Source organism: Mus pahari, chromosome 5, assembly GCF_900095145.1.
Source record: "Mus pahari chromosome 5, PAHARI_EIJ_v1.1, whole genome shotgun sequence".
Classification (NCBI taxonomy): domain Eukaryota; kingdom Metazoa; phylum Chordata; class Mammalia; order Rodentia; family Muridae; genus Mus; species Mus pahari.
The window spans coordinates 107,966,352-107,983,350 of NC_034594.1; the positions used below are offsets into that span (position 1 = coordinate 107,966,352).

At 48.1% G+C, this 16,999-nt stretch overlaps 1 protein-coding gene across 1 annotated transcript in view; it reads right to left on the minus strand.

Moving 5' to 3' along the window:
* Positions 1-6: 6 nt before the first annotated feature.
* Positions 7-16,999, minus strand: part of Atp2b4 (ATPase plasma membrane Ca2+ transporting 4) — a 97,164-nt gene continuing 80,171 nt past the window's right edge. The window contains 8 exon segments of the mRNA XM_029538723.1: positions 7-652; positions 8,828-9,004; positions 10,262-10,369; positions 11,491-11,553; positions 11,555-11,703; positions 12,375-12,507; positions 12,509-12,589; positions 12,990-13,181. Coding sequence (XP_029394583.1) covers positions 347-652; positions 8,828-9,004; positions 10,262-10,369; positions 11,491-11,553; positions 11,555-11,703; positions 12,375-12,507; positions 12,509-12,589; positions 12,990-13,181 — 1,209 coding nt within the window. The 3' untranslated portion in view covers positions 7-346.

The window sequence follows — 16,999 nt, forward strand, 5'->3', positions numbered from 1 at the left end:
AACTTAGCTTGTAAATGTGAATGGCAGAAACTCATTGGATAAAATCTTGGAGTCAGGAGGAGGTGGTACCACCTGTGGGAGTGCTGTGGGGATTGGGGGTTGGGAGATGCCAAGAGGTTTGACACCATCTCTTTAAAATGACAGCGAGTACACCTGAGGAGTGGATCTACCGTTACCTGCCCAGGGTTAGACCNAATCCAGGTAGGTCTGTGCTCCTGCTTCTTCATGGTCGGNTGGGGGTTCTTAGGAGCAGCTGACACAACAGTGACAAGTCCCACCGTCACATACAGATGGGATAGAGGAAGAGGAAAAGGGAGAGCAGGGGTGGGACTCAGAGCATGGAAGTTCAGACCGGTGTCTCCAGGCTTAGCAGAGGGCTGGAAGAATGGGAAGCGATGAGTTGCACTTGGTGGCAGTCCACAGCGTTGTTATTTGTGTTGTTGTGCGGAGTAGCTTCACCATTCAACAGGAGCACACTAGTCCCCGCCTTAGAAACCAAGTCAGGATTGTCCTCTTGGATATCCAGGAAGGATTGTGACAATTCATCATCTGTGGGGTATTCAGGTTGGTTCATGAAGGTATGGATGGAGCTACGGTTCTTGGGTTTATGAACGACTGTTTGGAAATTATGGAAAACTTTGACGACTCTGATCTATAACCGGGGAATGAGAAAGAGGATGAGAAGAGAGAGAGGTGAGAATTGGCATGGAGAACAACAACAATAACAACAAAAATTAGTGGTTTGAGGAGAGAAACACCCCCCCCCCCAAATATAAAACATGATGGCTCAACAACCCAAACCATCACACGCCTCGGATCTCAAGCACAGGGCGTGGGGTGACTGATGGCAGTCAGTGAGGATGTCTCAAAGGTTACATTCCAAAAAGTAGCACAAAGCAAACTTAGCATTCCAAAAGAAGCCACTCTTAAAATGAAACAAACCAAGGGATTGGTTAGTCCTTCTGGATAGAGGACAGCATGTTGGAACTAGGTGACATTAATGGAAGAACTTAAAGGCAATTCACACAGGTGACTTTCTGTATTGAGGCCAGACTTCTTGTGCATGTGGAATGGGAAAATTACACACAGCAGCTCTGTTATCTGTTTCAACCCCATCAAAAGCCAATGTTCACGAAACTGCACATGATAAACACTGGGTGACAAGTGACCATGGATACTGTGCACAGGCAGACAAGCCAATCTTCATTCTACAGCATGCAGGGAAATAAAAGGTCTCTAACTGTTCATTTAGAAGCCATGCACATCCCTTTACATCCCACCACCTCTGCCGTGTCCCTCCCCCACAGAAGGGCGGTCCTCCTCTCCAGGCTCTCTTTCCCTAGAAGATGCAGATAAAACACAGGTATGAAGAGAAGCCTTTCCCTGTCTACTGAGGAAGGCCTGGTGTTCATCCTGCTGCTGCACACCCACGGCCAGTTCACAGCAATGTTGCTCAAACCCAAAGTGTGCCTTCATGCTGCTTTGCCTAGCCACCTGCATATTGTGAAGAGGAATCTGACTGAGTGTGAGGAGGCAGAGGGCCAGGAGAGAAACCTGATCCAGGAGGCTGGCTTCAAATGAGTGGCTTTTCTGCCGGGACAGTTGAAAAGAATGCCGGAGACACTTTGCAGTGTTCTTGGGTAAATGGGCAAATATGTTGCCTGGTCAGCCTCCTTTCTACTGCATAGTAGAAGGGACTTGGTGGCTCAGGAGTCTAGGGAAGACTGACTGCGACGAATCCTGGGGGCAGCTTTTGCTTAACCCTAAGCAACAGCTCCTTGGGTGTTTCTGTTGCTGCTGCTTTGCTTTGCTAATTCTACATGTCTGAACTGTGTCACCCAAGTGTGGCTTCGAATCTGGGTTGGTAGACTGGGATGCAGTGTTGGAGAGGATTGGATGCCAGGGAGAAACAGAGGGAGGTCAGGAAAAGCTGGTGGCTCTAGGGTGTCTTCTAGCGAGGGAGTGGCCAATCCTAGTCTGGTTCAGACCCATTCCTCCTTGGAAAAGAAACAAGATTGATGCAAAAGAAATCGTTAGGGTCCAGAGGCTAGGGAGGAGGAATGGATGCTGGGTGATAAGAGTGTCTCTTTAATTCCTCTGCTGTTTAAACAAAAAACATCCCTAGGGAAGAAGCAAGAGCGTGGAGATAGCAGCGCACACAGTCAGCCAAATAAACCAGCTGGGGTTCCTGTCCTGGGTCCTCTCATCATTTTACAGATCCCTCAAAGACACTGCCTACAGGAGCCTGGCCATCAGAACTGTGGCTCTCTCTTCTTTGGCTAAGGCTTTCCCTCCCTGGCCTCTCTCCTCTATAGCTACAGACCCACCCATGACTCGAGTGTTCAGGGCTTGGAAGGCAAGAGACTCTGCCACTCAACTGTTAGCTCAACCCTGCAGCATACATAAGAAACGAAACCTCAGGAACAGCAGTGAGGGCCTGCTTTCCATCCTTCTGTGGTTCTACTGGCCATCTGATGGTGATTTTTTTTTTTTCTTTTTTTGAGACAGGGTTTCTCTGTATAGCCCTGGCTGTCCTGGAACTCACTCTGTAGACCAGGCTGGCCTCGAACTCAGAAACCCGCCTGCCTCTGCTTCCTGAGTGCTGGGATTAAAGGCGTGCGCCATCACGCCTGGCCCGATGGTGAATTTCACCAGTCAGGTTGCCTCTGTTCAGATCTGAGTAAGATCAGGCAGAATGGAAGCTCCCTCAAATCTTTGGGTGGTCCCAAGTTTTCTGTAACCTATACTTGATATATTTGAGCAAGACAAGATAGACTAAGTGAGCTGAAACTCAGTCTTCTCCCTTGACCCTGGTAGAGATGCCCTGGCCAAGGGGCAGGTCTAAAGTCTGTAGGTAGGTACACAGGAATACCGCCATCTGATGTTGCCATTTCTACAGTCTTCAGAGTTCTACAGAATGTCAGGGACCTTTATATCTTTAAACTTCTTGCTTCTAGTTTTTGTTTGTTTGTTTTTTTTTTTTCAACTGGATATTTTATTGCAACAATTATATGTGCATTATGAAAAGAGTTGATTTTTGAAAATTAGGGTTGCAGGGTCTGGAGCTTGTTTGCAGGCTTGTCCTCTCTCCTGTTGGGGTGATTAACAACCCTCTTACAGGCAAACAAATACAGGAGATAAAGTAAAAAGGGAGGCTCCGGTGGGAAAAATAGGGCCACCTTTGGGGGAAGCAAGAACAGATATCCACTTAGACTTCAGGACTTCTAGACACTAAGAAGAACCAGCCACCTGGAAGGAGTCAGGGGATTGGGGAGGACCACCTGGCCCAGGGGTGAGGCACAGAGGCCTGGGGCTGTGCCAGATGCTCAACTCCAACACTGGCTCAGAGATCATGTGCTGACGGACAGTCAGTCACACAGTGAATATATTACTTACTGTGCTCTGGGCATGGAGGACAGGATCTGGTGTGTGAGCAGTATGTGGGGGCGGGAGGACTGCTGGAGCAGACATGGGAAAAGCATCACGTGCTTCCAGCTTAGCCAGGAAATGTTTCCTAAGGGGCTGATTAAAGGGTAACTCCTTCACCAGGAGGGAACCCAGAGCAGGTTGGACCACCAGGTGAGTGGAGCACACTTGGAAGCTTAGCTGACCTGATGAAGGTGCCATTCCCCCAGGAGAATACTGTACTTTTCCACTCCCCTTTCATGCTAGGGGTAGAGAGCTGTGGGACTTCCTGCCAGAGGGAAGCCTCAGGGACCTTGGGGAGATACGGATGCACAATCGAAGTCATTTAAAACTGGGATGGCAAAGGGGGTGAGAGGGTCAATACACAACCACAACTCCTGGGACCTCCAGGAAAGGGGTGTGCCAGAGAAAGGGTAGGTGTGGTCTATTTCTTCTTTGGTCTAAACTTTTAGGGGCACAGGGTATGTGGTTTACCAGTTCCTCTGAGCCCACTGGTCTCTGTCCTCTGCCATGAAGTCCCCAGCACTAGCTCTTCCTACCAGAGATGTGAATGAACAATTCAGCAGGACTCTTAGAAAGGGAGGGCAGAACTAAGAGAGCAGAGATTAGGAGAGGAATGTGGCAGGACTAGAAGGAGAGGTTTTTGCAGGGTAAGACTTTTTTAGTGTCTTCAAGCCTGCCTTTGGGCCTCAAGAAACAGCAGGTATCACTGTGGCCCCACCCTCAACTCCAAACTCTTGCCAGAACTTTTATGGGTGGCTAAAAGGCTAAGACAAATTGAAGTCTGGAAAAGCTGCCCAGCGGGCATGGGGCATGTGATCACAGGCCATGGGCAACTCAGGGCTGGCTGTGGGGAGGGATGGACGGGACACTCAAGTATGTAACGGCGGCGGCGTGTGATGACAGAGGACCTTCTCTCACTGGAAACCGTGCTGACTGCCTCCCCTCTGCCTCCCGTTCTGGGAAGGTAAATAGACCAGAAACCGGAAGACATTAGCAGTCTAACAATCTACCAGAGGGGGCAGCAAGTCCTACGTTAAAACCTGACAGGTGCCAATTAAGCCTGGACAGACAGGGTTTCCTAAAACGGAATATGCAAAGTATGATACAAAGGGCTGGCTGGACTATCAAACTAGACGAAAAGATGAGAAGTGGGGAGGGGAGGGCGTAAACTCACAATCCTCCTGCCTCAGCCCCCCCCCCCCCATGCTGAGATTTCGACTGAACGACACTGCGTCCAGCGTTCCATTTTTTATTCAATTTTTACCTCTCCTCTTCTGAGCAGGTGGTTCCCCCCTTGCGCCCCCCCCCCCCCCCCCCCCCCCCCTCTCCCCCCCCCCCGCCCAACAGCTGGGTTGTATGTGTGCTAATTGGTTCTGGAACTAGAGTTTGATTTAAGGTCATCTCTGAGAGGTAAGACACCACTAGTTGAACTGACTTCCTCTTTCCAATCTAAGTTACAACTTCTGTTGCCAGCTAACAGTACATTGGTAGCCAAAAGGACTGTAATCGGTGAACAGTTCAGCACTGGCTCCATCAGGACAGACCCTGGCTCCCTCATCCCTAAGTACACAGAGTTCCTAGTCCTGTGGGGGGTGGGGGGTGGGGGGTGGGATTAACGTCACATCTGAAGAGGCAGAGTTAGAAGAGGAGGGGAGAAACAAAGTAATAAGCAGAACGGGGTGAAACAAAGAAAAACAAAACAACTCAAGGAAAGAAGCAGTGAGCAATGCAGAGGAACAGTCAGAAAACAGGGTTATCGTCTTTAAAATAGTAAAGGTTAATAACTTCCCAACATTAAAAAAAAAAAAAAGTGTATCCAGCCTGGTTTTAGCCAGGGTAGGGGGAGAATTTTTTTTTCTTTTCTTCCCTTAAGTCAAAAGATCAAAGGGGTGGGTGGGGGACCCGAAAAGAGCTAGTAACCACGGTTGGTTAAAGTGGATGCCACGTGCTCTCTTGTGGTCGCTTTAGTAAATCATGCATTGTAACATACTCTCACTCACTGCCCACAGGAGGAGATGTAACTGCAGAAGAGATGGCAGAAGAGATGGAGGGGCAAGTTCTGAGTGATGCAACTGCTGCGGAATAGGAGCTAGGAACCAGTTTTACATCAAGGTGTTGAGTCATGTTCTCTCGCCTTAGGACTCTCTTTAAAGGGGCTCCCGTCTGGAATTTGTTAATTACGTCAATCTGCAAAGAATCAGAGAGTGAGACAGCTTTGCTCCCCAGTCAGAGAGAAGGAAGAGGAAGGCAGGGTCAGGAGGGCTGGGGGAGGAGTAGGAGGGTGAGACAGATTCCCTTAAACCCAGAGCGACAGGCGCGGATGGGGCTGGGGAGGGCAGCAATTGCGAACCACACGTTATTTAAGGAACAATTTGCTATGGATTTTCAAACACCCAGCTAGGATTGGGTTTTTTTTTTTCCCTGCAGCCTAGGATGGACAGGCACAAAAGAACTTCTCCCCACCGGTAACAGGTAGCTTTTTCATTATGTTGACCTGTACTCTTAAAAATAAGGCATGCAATTTGACATACCAGAAACAAAATACATATTAGTGAAATGTAAGACCCAGGAACCTCTACACCAACTAAATCAACTAATTGTTTGTTTTTGCAAATTTCCCAGTTAGTTAACACATGTGTAAAGAAGATGGGCAGTATAGCAGTCCACACCAAGTGGGCCTTGGTGGAAAGACTGTCAAATTGAGTGGTTTGGTTTGGTTTGGAGGAGGTGTCTTTCTTGACGCTTCCTCTAGCTCAGGATTCTGCTGGCCCATGATGCACAATTCCACTCACTCATTACTTGAGCTCTGGAGACCTTCACTGGCAGACTGGTGCTGGCGGCAGGGAGGCTGCCGCTGCTGCCGCTGTCCCCCACCTGCCTATCACAGCAGCCCTCTGGCTTTTGGCTTGCTCCTTCTTAGAGATGGAGGCAATTAATATCACTGCTTTCCCACAGTAGCAATGATCTGGGGTCTTAATCAATCTACCACCCCTTTCCGTGACTCCTAAGCAATAAGGAACGAATAGAGAGGGATTCCTTTATCTTTCAGAGATCTGTTGGGATTCTGTGACTGCATCCCCAGAAGGAAGGTGTCCCCTGAGTCAGACTCCTGTTCTTGTAAACACAGCCTCTGGAGAAGCCATGACATGCTTAGAGGTGGAGACCAAGCATGAGCTAAAATGCTTCCCCACATAGTGGCCTGCGAGGCTGAGGCTGTAGGAGGTGAGGGCTGCCCTTTGAGGGGATTCCAGTCCCATGAAGAAGGTAGAGGCTCCTTTCTAGGAGCTCAGAGTGTTACAGGGTCCGACTTACATAATGAAAACTGCATTCTGAGTTTACTGTTCTAAGAGTCCAGCCCTTTAATTCTCCAAATGTTTACTTTCTAGTGCTTTTACCTCCCCCACACTAAAGGGTAAAGGTGAAGGGAGGAAGTACCGAGAGCCAGGGAAAGGGGGAATCCCAGCTAGGACTGGGCAGGAGCTCGGCAGCATCTCCCACCCCACATGTTGCAATCGGGGACCAGCAGCCAGACAGTAAGGGCTTTTGTTAGGATCCGCCTGAGACTGAACAAAATCCCTCCTGATGGGGGTGGGAGGGCTTTGGACATGGAAGATGCAGTTAGAACACTCAGTCTCATTTGCTCAGTTAGGTGCCAGTTACAATGGTGTGGATGGATCTTGTCAGTGACATCTTCAACAGGCTGCTGTTGGAGCCTGTTTAGGCTTTTGCTTGTCGGTTTTTTGAGGTAGGGTCTAGTTGCACAGCCCAGGCTGGCCTAACTAGGAATCTTTCCACCTCAGCCTCCTGAAGGTTGAGGTTGTAGATGTGCACCACATGGCTGGCCTCAGATTTCGGTTTTAAAGTCAATCTGACCCAGCTCCCTTCTACTCTAGCAGGGAAAGAGGAATGCCTGAAGGTATGTGTGCCGTGAGATCCGAGGGGTACGGGAAGGGAATGCAAACTGGAAGTGCAGGAAAAGGAAGGGCTCTGAATCTCAGCTCCCCAGAAAAGAAGACTGGCAAGAAGCAAGGAGGCCCTGGAATGAGGGGATCCTGGCCAGGAAAAAAACAGGAACAAAACAAAAATAAATAAATAAAAATAAATAAATAAATAAGCAACCACACAGTAGAAGAGGAGGTGGGTGATCCTGAAGGGAAGAAAAGCAAAGAGGTTATTTTGAAAGGAGCAGACCTGAAGGACAGCAACTGGGGCTTTAGAGATGGGAGTCAAGGTGCTAAGATCTAAAGGCACCCAAGGGACTCAGTGGGGGTGGGTAGAGGTGGGGACTTGATGTCATGAGGTGATATATGTCAGTCAGGGTTCAGTTCCCTTCCTAGGAGAGAGAGGGAAGGGCTTACGACCTGTATCTTGCCCATTTTTCTACCTGGTGTCTTCCCCAGCGGGGGACAGTTCCAACCAGGTAGGCAGTTTAAAATGTGAGTTCGCTGTCTTCCTTGTACACTAAGGGGAGAGGGAGGGGGCAGGGGGAGGCTGGCCAGGCAATTTTCTAAACCAGCCAAAGGCCAGTTTTTGAAAGTGAAATATTTTGATCTCTCGCCAACTAGGAGGAAGAAACAGGCCTTGCTCAGGACAGTCCCCTCAGGATCTTGGAATTGACGGTTTGTTCGGGAATCTTGGGACTAAAACCATAAAAGGTGGAGGGGTTGGAGCAGAGAAAAAGCATTATCACTGCTGAGGCCAGTCAGCTGTCCCCAAAGCTGTCCCAGTAGCTACGCATGGGAAGTCGGAGGAACTATGGTTAGGGCTACAAGCAGGGGACTCACTTGTACTCCGTTTCAGAAATTCCCTTTTTGGGAAGCGAGTCAGAATTCTTCCAAAGATATCAGGCACAGAGAGACTGCTGTTTATAGCTACTTAATCATCAGATGCCCCAGAGAGGCCTGACACCAAGGCGGAACAATGGAAGAAGGTGAGCTTCTTTAACAAAGACCTCCCCGGGTAACAGCTATCACCACGCAGCAGCGTGCCCATCATGCCTGGTGACCGGCAGGGAGGCTGGCTTTTCCTTCCAGTGTTATAAAATCAGGGCCTCTTAGCTCTTCCTTCAGGGCAGGGAAGGGACTACACAGTCCCTATCTTGGGGTTGTGGCTGGTACTGGAACAGACCTTATGTGGGAAGACGGCTCCACTGACAAACCTGGGGTGTGGGGATGGGTTGTAGGGCTAACCACAGCTGAGGAACTTGGGGAATCGTGGTCCAGTCTGCATACTAGTCCCTCCTAGAGGAATCCCCCAGAGACCTCTGGCCCTGTTGGCCCTGAAGTTAAGGAACACAGGCTGCGCTTGAACAGTGAGCCTTACGAAAAGGGTAAAGGTGTTGACTGCCAGGAATTACTGCCCTCCTACCCTTTCCCGGGATGGGGAGACTTCAGAGTACCTGAGTCTGAATCCGGTTCAGGCCTCGGACCCAGAGGATCTGGCCTCGTCGAAGCTCCATCTCTGCAAGATCGATCTCCTCCATTCCCTCAGTGTCCTTGCTGATCTCCTCTTTGTCACTGCCGTGGCCAGCCTCCTTCAGGAACGTCAGAGACTTGGTAGGGATTGCAGAGATGACCTGAGAGCAGTCACAGCCAAAGGGGACAACAGCCACATTGGAGAAGAAAAGATGTTAGCTGGCCTGAGCCAGGCCCTTGGGAGGCTCCTAAACCTCAAGCCTTGCCCACCTGAGCAGCACCAAGAAGCACTGAGCCGCCCAGAAGATGAACCCACTGTTCTAGTTGATTGCTCCTGGGAAGGTGCCAGCATTCATGGACACACAGAAGGGGACTTGATTCCCGCAATCTCCCAGTCACTTCATTACACTCATACTCTGTCTTGTCTTGACTCTCCCTTCCCAGTGGGATCTTTGTCTTTTTTAAGCCAGCTGAGCAGAGCTATAAAGTGGCCACACATCAGGAAGATGGGGCCAAGGGCAAACCGAGCTGGGAGAGAGATGCGTTGTACATGTGGGGTGGAGGGACTGAGACACGAATTGGAACACAATTAGCTAAGCTGACTTTCATCCCTTCCTTAATCCCGTTTTTTTTAGCTTGGGAAGCGGCACTAGGGGATTCTCAGTATAGACTCGAGATCTGTGGAGAACAGCCCAGACCAGAACTAAGCACGGTATTAAGGGAAGGATGAAACTCAAAGCTACGATGACATTGTCGCAATTAATATTAACACTTGCTGAGTATTTCTTACAGGCATTGTCATGTTTTTGGTTCAATAACAGTTCACCAGTTAACAACGAGTAATGATCACTCTGTCATCCTATGTGGAGATCCCTAATAAATGGACTGGCTAAGGAACTTGCCCATGTCTACTAAAGTTTGTGAAGAGAAGAAGGGGGATTCCAGCCCAGCGGCTTCCAGGGGCTGTGCTGATCCGAGTGTCACCCCTTCTCTCTGGAGCATCTGTAGGACTGATTTATCTCATGTGGGAGCTGGGCATTCAACCAGCCACCATGACGCACACAAGAGGCAGGAAAGCTCTAACTACAGTAGCACCACAGCAGTGGAGTAGCCCTGGGTCAGACTGTGGCATCGTCAGCACGACATTTGCTTTTTGCTTTTGCTTTTTTTAATCCTAAGATTTATTTTTAATGGAAAATTTCCACTTTTGTTTCAAAACGCTTTTTTTTTCCGTCTCTAGGAATGGGGGGCAGAGAACTTAATGTCGCTGAAGTGAAGGCAATAGTTACTCCAGCCTGGCACCCCAAGACAGGAGGAGCTTGAAACTGTGATGGAGGGAAGGAGGAAGGTTGGGTCGGGTGAAACAAGGAGCTGGGGTCTGCAGCCTTGGGGATCTGTAGAGGGCACCCCACACTCACCTGGCCCCACAAAAGTTCTCCAATCCCTATAAAGAGACACCACATCCACTGCTCCATGGTCAGGNTTGTGCAGCTGAAGGGCTTACCTCCCACTTCCACTATCAAGATCTGAAATAGAGCAAAGCATGGCCTGCCACGGGGAGGCCAAGACCTCCAGGGTGGCTGGGGTCACAGCGCCCCCTGCAGGGCCCTTGGGGTACAAGTCCTAACTAACTGTAGAAGTGGAGAAGGGCAACGGATACAATCTTCATAGAACACTTCAAATGGGAATCATGCGATGGATGGCTATGAGTATCATGACAGCGATTAATATATGGTCTAGCAGGAGTAGAGAAAGCTGGAGGCTTCCTGTGATGTAGGCTAGTGTGTGACAGAGAAGGCACTGCATAAGAGGAACGTGTGTGTGTGTGTGTGTGTGTGTGTGTGTGTGTGTACATGTATGTGTCTATGTGTGGATCTGTACCCTGATCCATATACCACAGAAGACAGAAGAGAGCGTCAGATCCTCTGGAGGTAGCATTACAAGTGGTCAGGAGTCGAGTGATGCGAGTGCTGGAATTTAAACTCTGGCCCCCTCTTAACTGCTGCCGTCTCCAGCTCCAAGATGTTCTTCGGTTGTGTGGCCTTCCCATAATCCTTTGTAGCCAAGTGTCTTAGTGAGCCTCTAACTAGGTTCACTAGTCGGAGCTGGGACAAGAAGGAAGGAACCCATCTTCCCACTACCAAGCAACTGCGCTCTTAACCCTCGTTTCCGTACCAGGAGCCCAGGCAGGGTTATCCCAGCAGCTACATTCGCACCAACCCGTCCCTCCTCTGAATTATGCAGCATTTCCAATCATAAAGTCAGAACAAAGGGGCTGGGGTGAGGATGGGGAGCCTACACTACCTATACACATGCATTTCATCTGTGCTGGCAGAGGAAGGAGGTAGAAGATAGTGGCTCTTCTCTTGGTCGCTATATGGAACTTCTGCACATTCAGAAAGGTCATGAAAGAATTCTATAAGTCATTCTTGCAGATGACATGCTCCCTTGCCTTGGAGCACCTGAGTGGGCTCAGTTCTAAAAACGAGGTACCCAGGAAAGCCAACTGAGACCCCCAAGGTATTTACTCTTAGCCTTGGTCCACATGACTCCCTCCCCTAATCTTGGGCACACAGAGAGTCCTAGCTCCCAAGCTTCTGCCCTCTGTCTCCCAGCACCCCTATCCCAAGCCCAGACAGAATCTTACCTGGCAGAAGAATGTGCCTAAAATTACAGAGCAGAAAATGATGTTGCGGTAGACACCTGAAAAAGACATTCTTCTCACCATGGATTTTCCGAGCGTTGATTTCGTTGAAGAGTTGCATCAGCACAAANGTGTTGAAAACAATGGTGTAGTGCTGGCTGGGTGGTGAATTGAGAGGTGCCTTCCTCCCACTGTCAATGTCAAACAGTCTGTCGCCTGGGAGGGCAGGACAATTATTAGAGGATGACTGTGGTCTCAGTGAGGGTTCAGGTTGAGACAGAATAGCCGTCCTGACGGTTTATGGCCATTACAAAGGCCATCCTAATTGGACCATTTCTAAGTTATATCAGTTATTGAACGTTTTGTTTGTTTGTTCTTTAAAAATAAAACAGTTAAAGATTATTTTAAATTCTTTTTTGTTTGTTTGTTTTATGTGTATGAGTGTTTTGCCTGCATGTCCATGCTGTTGGAGGTCAGAAGGGAATATCAGATCCCTTGGGACTAGATTTACAGATGGTTGTGAACCACCACATGGGTGCTGAGAGCCGATCCTGGGTCCTCTGCAAGAGCAACAAGTGCTTTTAATTGCAGACTTGTTTCTCCAGCCCCATATTTTAAAAGTTGGCTCTCGTCTCAACTTCTCTGGTTTTTGTCTGTCAGTTGGCATCAGCCCCATTTGTTCTCCTGTGGTGTGGCATGATGGAAAGCTATGTGTACCATGTCTATGTGCTGAGAACACACAGGCAGCACTCCCTGGCAAAGATGCTAGTGTGCCTGTACGTCTGTACTTCACCAGCTACTATGCTCCCATCTCTTCTCAACCCTTCTCTGTGCCTAACTGAAGTTAGCACCCAATAGCTGCCCTCCCTTTCCCAGCTGTGGCTCACCAGCAAAGACGAGGAGGAAGACGATGAAGAGCTGATACACGGCATGGCCCAAGATATTCTTCATCATAGTGCGGGAGATCAGAGGCTTGTTCCGCCCATAGGGGCGCCGCCTCAGCAGAGAATTGGTGGGGGGGCTCTGTGGCCAGGGCCAGGGAAGCAAACGTGTCCATAATCAGGTTAACCCACAACATCTGCACCGCTTTCAGTGGGGAATCCTGGTTGGAAGAAGAACCAGGTCTTTCAGCTTGTTCCAGAAACCAAGCCCACATCACTTTCCAGTGACATCATTCTGTTGACTTGGCCTAGCTCCCACTACCCGCTAGACCTTGAATTTGGGATAATAACATCTGACTTGCAAGCTTGCTTTGAAAAGACAAAGTTAATCCACATAAGTGCACTTCACAGTTGCTGACAATAAAACAAAAAAAAAGCTAAATGAATGGTGGGTATATCTTCATGCTTAACAAGCAGGTAGAGACTGTGAACCTGGTGGAAGACAACTAACTGTCCAAGCAGCACTGGGAACCTTGCCTTTACTCCTGAGTAGACATGCTGTTCCTCCTACCCTATGTTCCTCTGCCCTTGAGCCACCCTGCCATCCAAGCCCCTCCCAACCTGAGTGATGCAGGCTCCGGTGAAAGCCACAATCACGGCCACCACATTGACGGTGAGCTGGAACTGCAGGAACTTGGAAATGCTGTCATACACGTTCCGTCCCCACATCACTGCCTTCACAATGCTGGTGAAGTTGTCATCGGTCAGGATGATGTCTGACGCCTCCTTAGCCACATCTGTGCCTGCAATGCCCTGGGGTGGAGAGGAAGGCAGGCGGGAAGCAGTTAAGTGGACGTAGCACAATCTGAACCCAGGGCCTAAGAACCCGGGAGCTTCAGAACCAGGAGCAGGCACAGGAGGGCACTGAAGCCACAACAGAAAACAACCACCCTCCTCCCCACCTTGCTTCCCTGCCACTCTACAGGAAAGACTCTATTAGTGATCAGAAGAAGGGCCGGCATCCTCTAGCCCCTCTCACAGTCTCTTGCAAGGCCAACTCACTAGGTGGCCAAGGCTGGCCTCAGATCCCTGATTTTCCTGTCTCGGCTTCCCAAGTGCTGGTGCACATCACCGTAACAGCCCCAATCTGTTTCAGTTACACATTGTGCAACCTCTAACCCACAGGGGCTTCTTCTTCTTGTAAAGTCTTTAAACTTTTTTAGATTTTTACTTATAAGTCTCGATGCATATGTGCCCATGTGTACAGGTAACCGCAGAGGCTAGGGTAGGGTACTGGATCCCCTGAATAAGGAGTTATAGGTAGGTGTGAGCCATCCAAGGTGAGTGCTGCAAACTGAACTCAGGTCCTCTGTAAGAGCAGCGATTGCTCTTAACTGCGGAACCAACTCTCTAGCCCCAGGGGACTTCTTCTTTATTCTGGTGTGTATTATATTATTCTGTTTGCCTAGTAATATTATTTTACTATCTAGATTGAAGCAAATGAAGACTATCTAGATTTCAACTATATAATGCAGTTTTCCTATCAAAAAGTTCTGCCAGGCGGTGGTGTCGCACGCCTTTAATCCCAGCACTTGGGAGGCAGAGGCAGGCAGATTTCTGAGTTTGGGGCCAGCCTGGTCTACAGAGTGAGTTCCAGAACAGCCAGGGCTACACAGAGAAACCCTGTCTCGAAACAAAACAAAACAAAACAAAACAAAACAAAACAAAATGTTCCACAGTGCTGGGCATGGTAGCTTGTCTATAATGCTGAGGCAGGAGGTTAGGCTAGGCAATCCTGCCCCTTCCCCCAAACTTCAATAAAGCCACATGCTGCCATCTGTGCAGCATCTGTGCACTGTGAAAAGAAACAAGCAAAGGGATATGTTTGTGTCTACTTACTACTCTGAGATAACCTCTAGGCTACACTGCTAACTGAAGAGGAAAGAGACGGGAAAGAGCATACAGATGCTACCACTGATCTAGGAGAACGGAGTACATTGTATTATGTATTATACTAACAAAAAAGATTTATTTTTATTTTGTGTGTATGGGTGCTTTGCCTGCATGTCTGTGCACCAGGCGCCTGTAGAGATCAGAAGCGGGCATCAGGGCCCCTGGAACTGGAGGTATGGATGGTTGTTAACTGTCATATTGGGTGCTGGAAGCCAAGCCTGGGTCCTCTGGACCAGCAGCCAGTGCTCTTAGCTGCTAAGTCATATCTCTGGTTCCTATGTGATTGTTTTTTTAAATTTATTTATGGTTGCTTGTGTTTCTTGGTTTTTGAGACAGGGTTTCTCTGTATAGCCCTGGCTGTCCTGGAACTCACTCTGTAGACAAGAGGCTGGCCTCGAACTCACAGACTCCCACCTGCCTCTGCCTCCTGACTGCTGGAATTAAAGGCATGCACCACCACTGCCTGGCTCAGCCCTTACTTTTAATTTAAAAAGTTAAATTATTTCACTTTATGTGCACGGGTGTTTCATCTGCAAGTATGTCTGTGCACCAAGAGCATTCCTGCTGCCCCCAGAAGCCAGAAGAGGCCATGAAATCCCATGGAAATGGAGTTACAGGCAGTTGTGAGCCACCGTGTGGGTGGTGTGGGTGCTGGGAATAGAACCTTGTTCCCCAGGAAAAGTATCCCAAGTTCTTAATCTCTAAACATTTTCCAGCCTCTATTTTTTAATTTAAAATTATGTGTTTTTAGTAATTTAATGATGCATTCCTTGTAAGATATATCTACATATAAAAACAATAAGAATAATTATGTACACATGTATAGAATCACCAAACAATAATAACTAATTTTAAAAAGAGAAATATTTAGCTCTGTGTAGTGGTACGTACATATAATTTCAGGACTCAGGAAGCTAAGGCAGGGGGATTGTGAATTTAAGGCTTTCCTGGGCTACATAGTAAAGATGAGGCCAACCTAGGTTCATAGTGAGATGCTGTCTCAAAATAAAATAATAAGAGAATATTTTTAGTAATTATTTCATTATTGTTGTTATTATATAACTATTGCATAGTTTTTAGACAAAGTCAATAATTGCACTAACAGCATTAGAGGTCACAGTTAATCTTAAGAACTGCAAATATAAAATTAGGGAAGCTAGACACCAGGAGAGAATTAGAGGCAAAGCACTCCAGGATTGTGAGTGAGAAACATAAAGACCACCAATTTAGGAAGCATTTCACCTTAAAAACAGGTACAGAAACTCAGCCAGGCCACGAAAGCTCATTTCTTAGCTTCGTTATCCACTCAGTAGCATCTGACACGGTGTGTGCACAGAGGGGAGATGCACCTCTATGCTCTGATTGTATCCCCTAATATGGCCTGCCACTAAAACGAGGCAGGGCACACTGAAGGAATGCATGATACCAGACCAGAAATAAGAAATAGGCTCAGCCTGGTGGTGGTGGCACAGGCCTTTAATCCCAGCAACCCGGGAAGCAGAGACAGGTAGATTTCTGTGAGTCTGAGGCCAGCATGGTCTATAGAGAGTTCCAGGACAGCCAGGCTACACACAGAGAACATGTCTCAACAAAACAAAACAAAACAACACAACACAAAACAACACAACACAACACCACCACTACCAACAACAATCACAACAAGAAGACTCAACCTCTCTGCAGTGTCTTATCAAGCAAGAAACCAAAAAAAGCAATGAAAGACAGCTCGGGTTACATCAAAAGCACTCAGAGACACTGAAGGGGTGATTCCTGGCTAACGAGGGATCGGTTTCAGCATCAAGACAATACTAAGAGTAATGGATTAAAGCATATCACATCAAATTCAAATTTCCCTATTTGGGCTGTAGGTACCTCAGTGACAGAGTTCTTGTCTGACATGCTTGAGGCCCTAGGCTCAATCCCAGTACTGGAAAAAAAAATCATGTGCTTGTAATAATACCTAAAAAAAATAACATAAAGTAAGTTATCCGTGGTAAGGAAAGGAAACGAGTCAGGCATTTAACCTGACTTTCATGTGGGGACTGAAGCACAGAGTGAGGGCCAAGTGAAGGGAAATCTCTTTTTGTGTAAGTAATCAAGTTAATAAATAAATAGAACTGGGCCACTTCCCAACCCCCAGTGAGATATAGAACCTGATTGTTTCTAGAACGAATGTATAAAGACCCAAGGGGCAGACCAGGCACAGTGGTGCCCACGGTGATTTCAACACTAAGGGGGCCAAGGCAGGATGACTGCGTCAAGTTCGAGGGTAACCTGGGGCACAGGCTGAGCAGAAGGCCAGATCATATCACAAAAATCCAAAATGAAGCATAAAAACAAAACAAAATGAAACAAACAACAAATAAAACACACCGGACGGGGCTACAGGGCACCTTTAATCCCCGCACTTGAGGGAGAGGCAGGCTTGGTCTGGGTAGCTAGTTCCTGGCCAGTGGGATACAGAGTGAGACCCTGACTCACCAGAAGCACTTGGCGTGCAGATTGATCCACTTTGAGTTTGCTTCTAGGATCATAGGATCACACAGTGGAAGGAGAAAACCAATTTCTAAAAGTTGTCTTCTGACCTCCACACCCATACCTTGGTGGGTACACAGACACAGACACACAGACACACAGACACACATACACACACACACACACACACACACACACACACA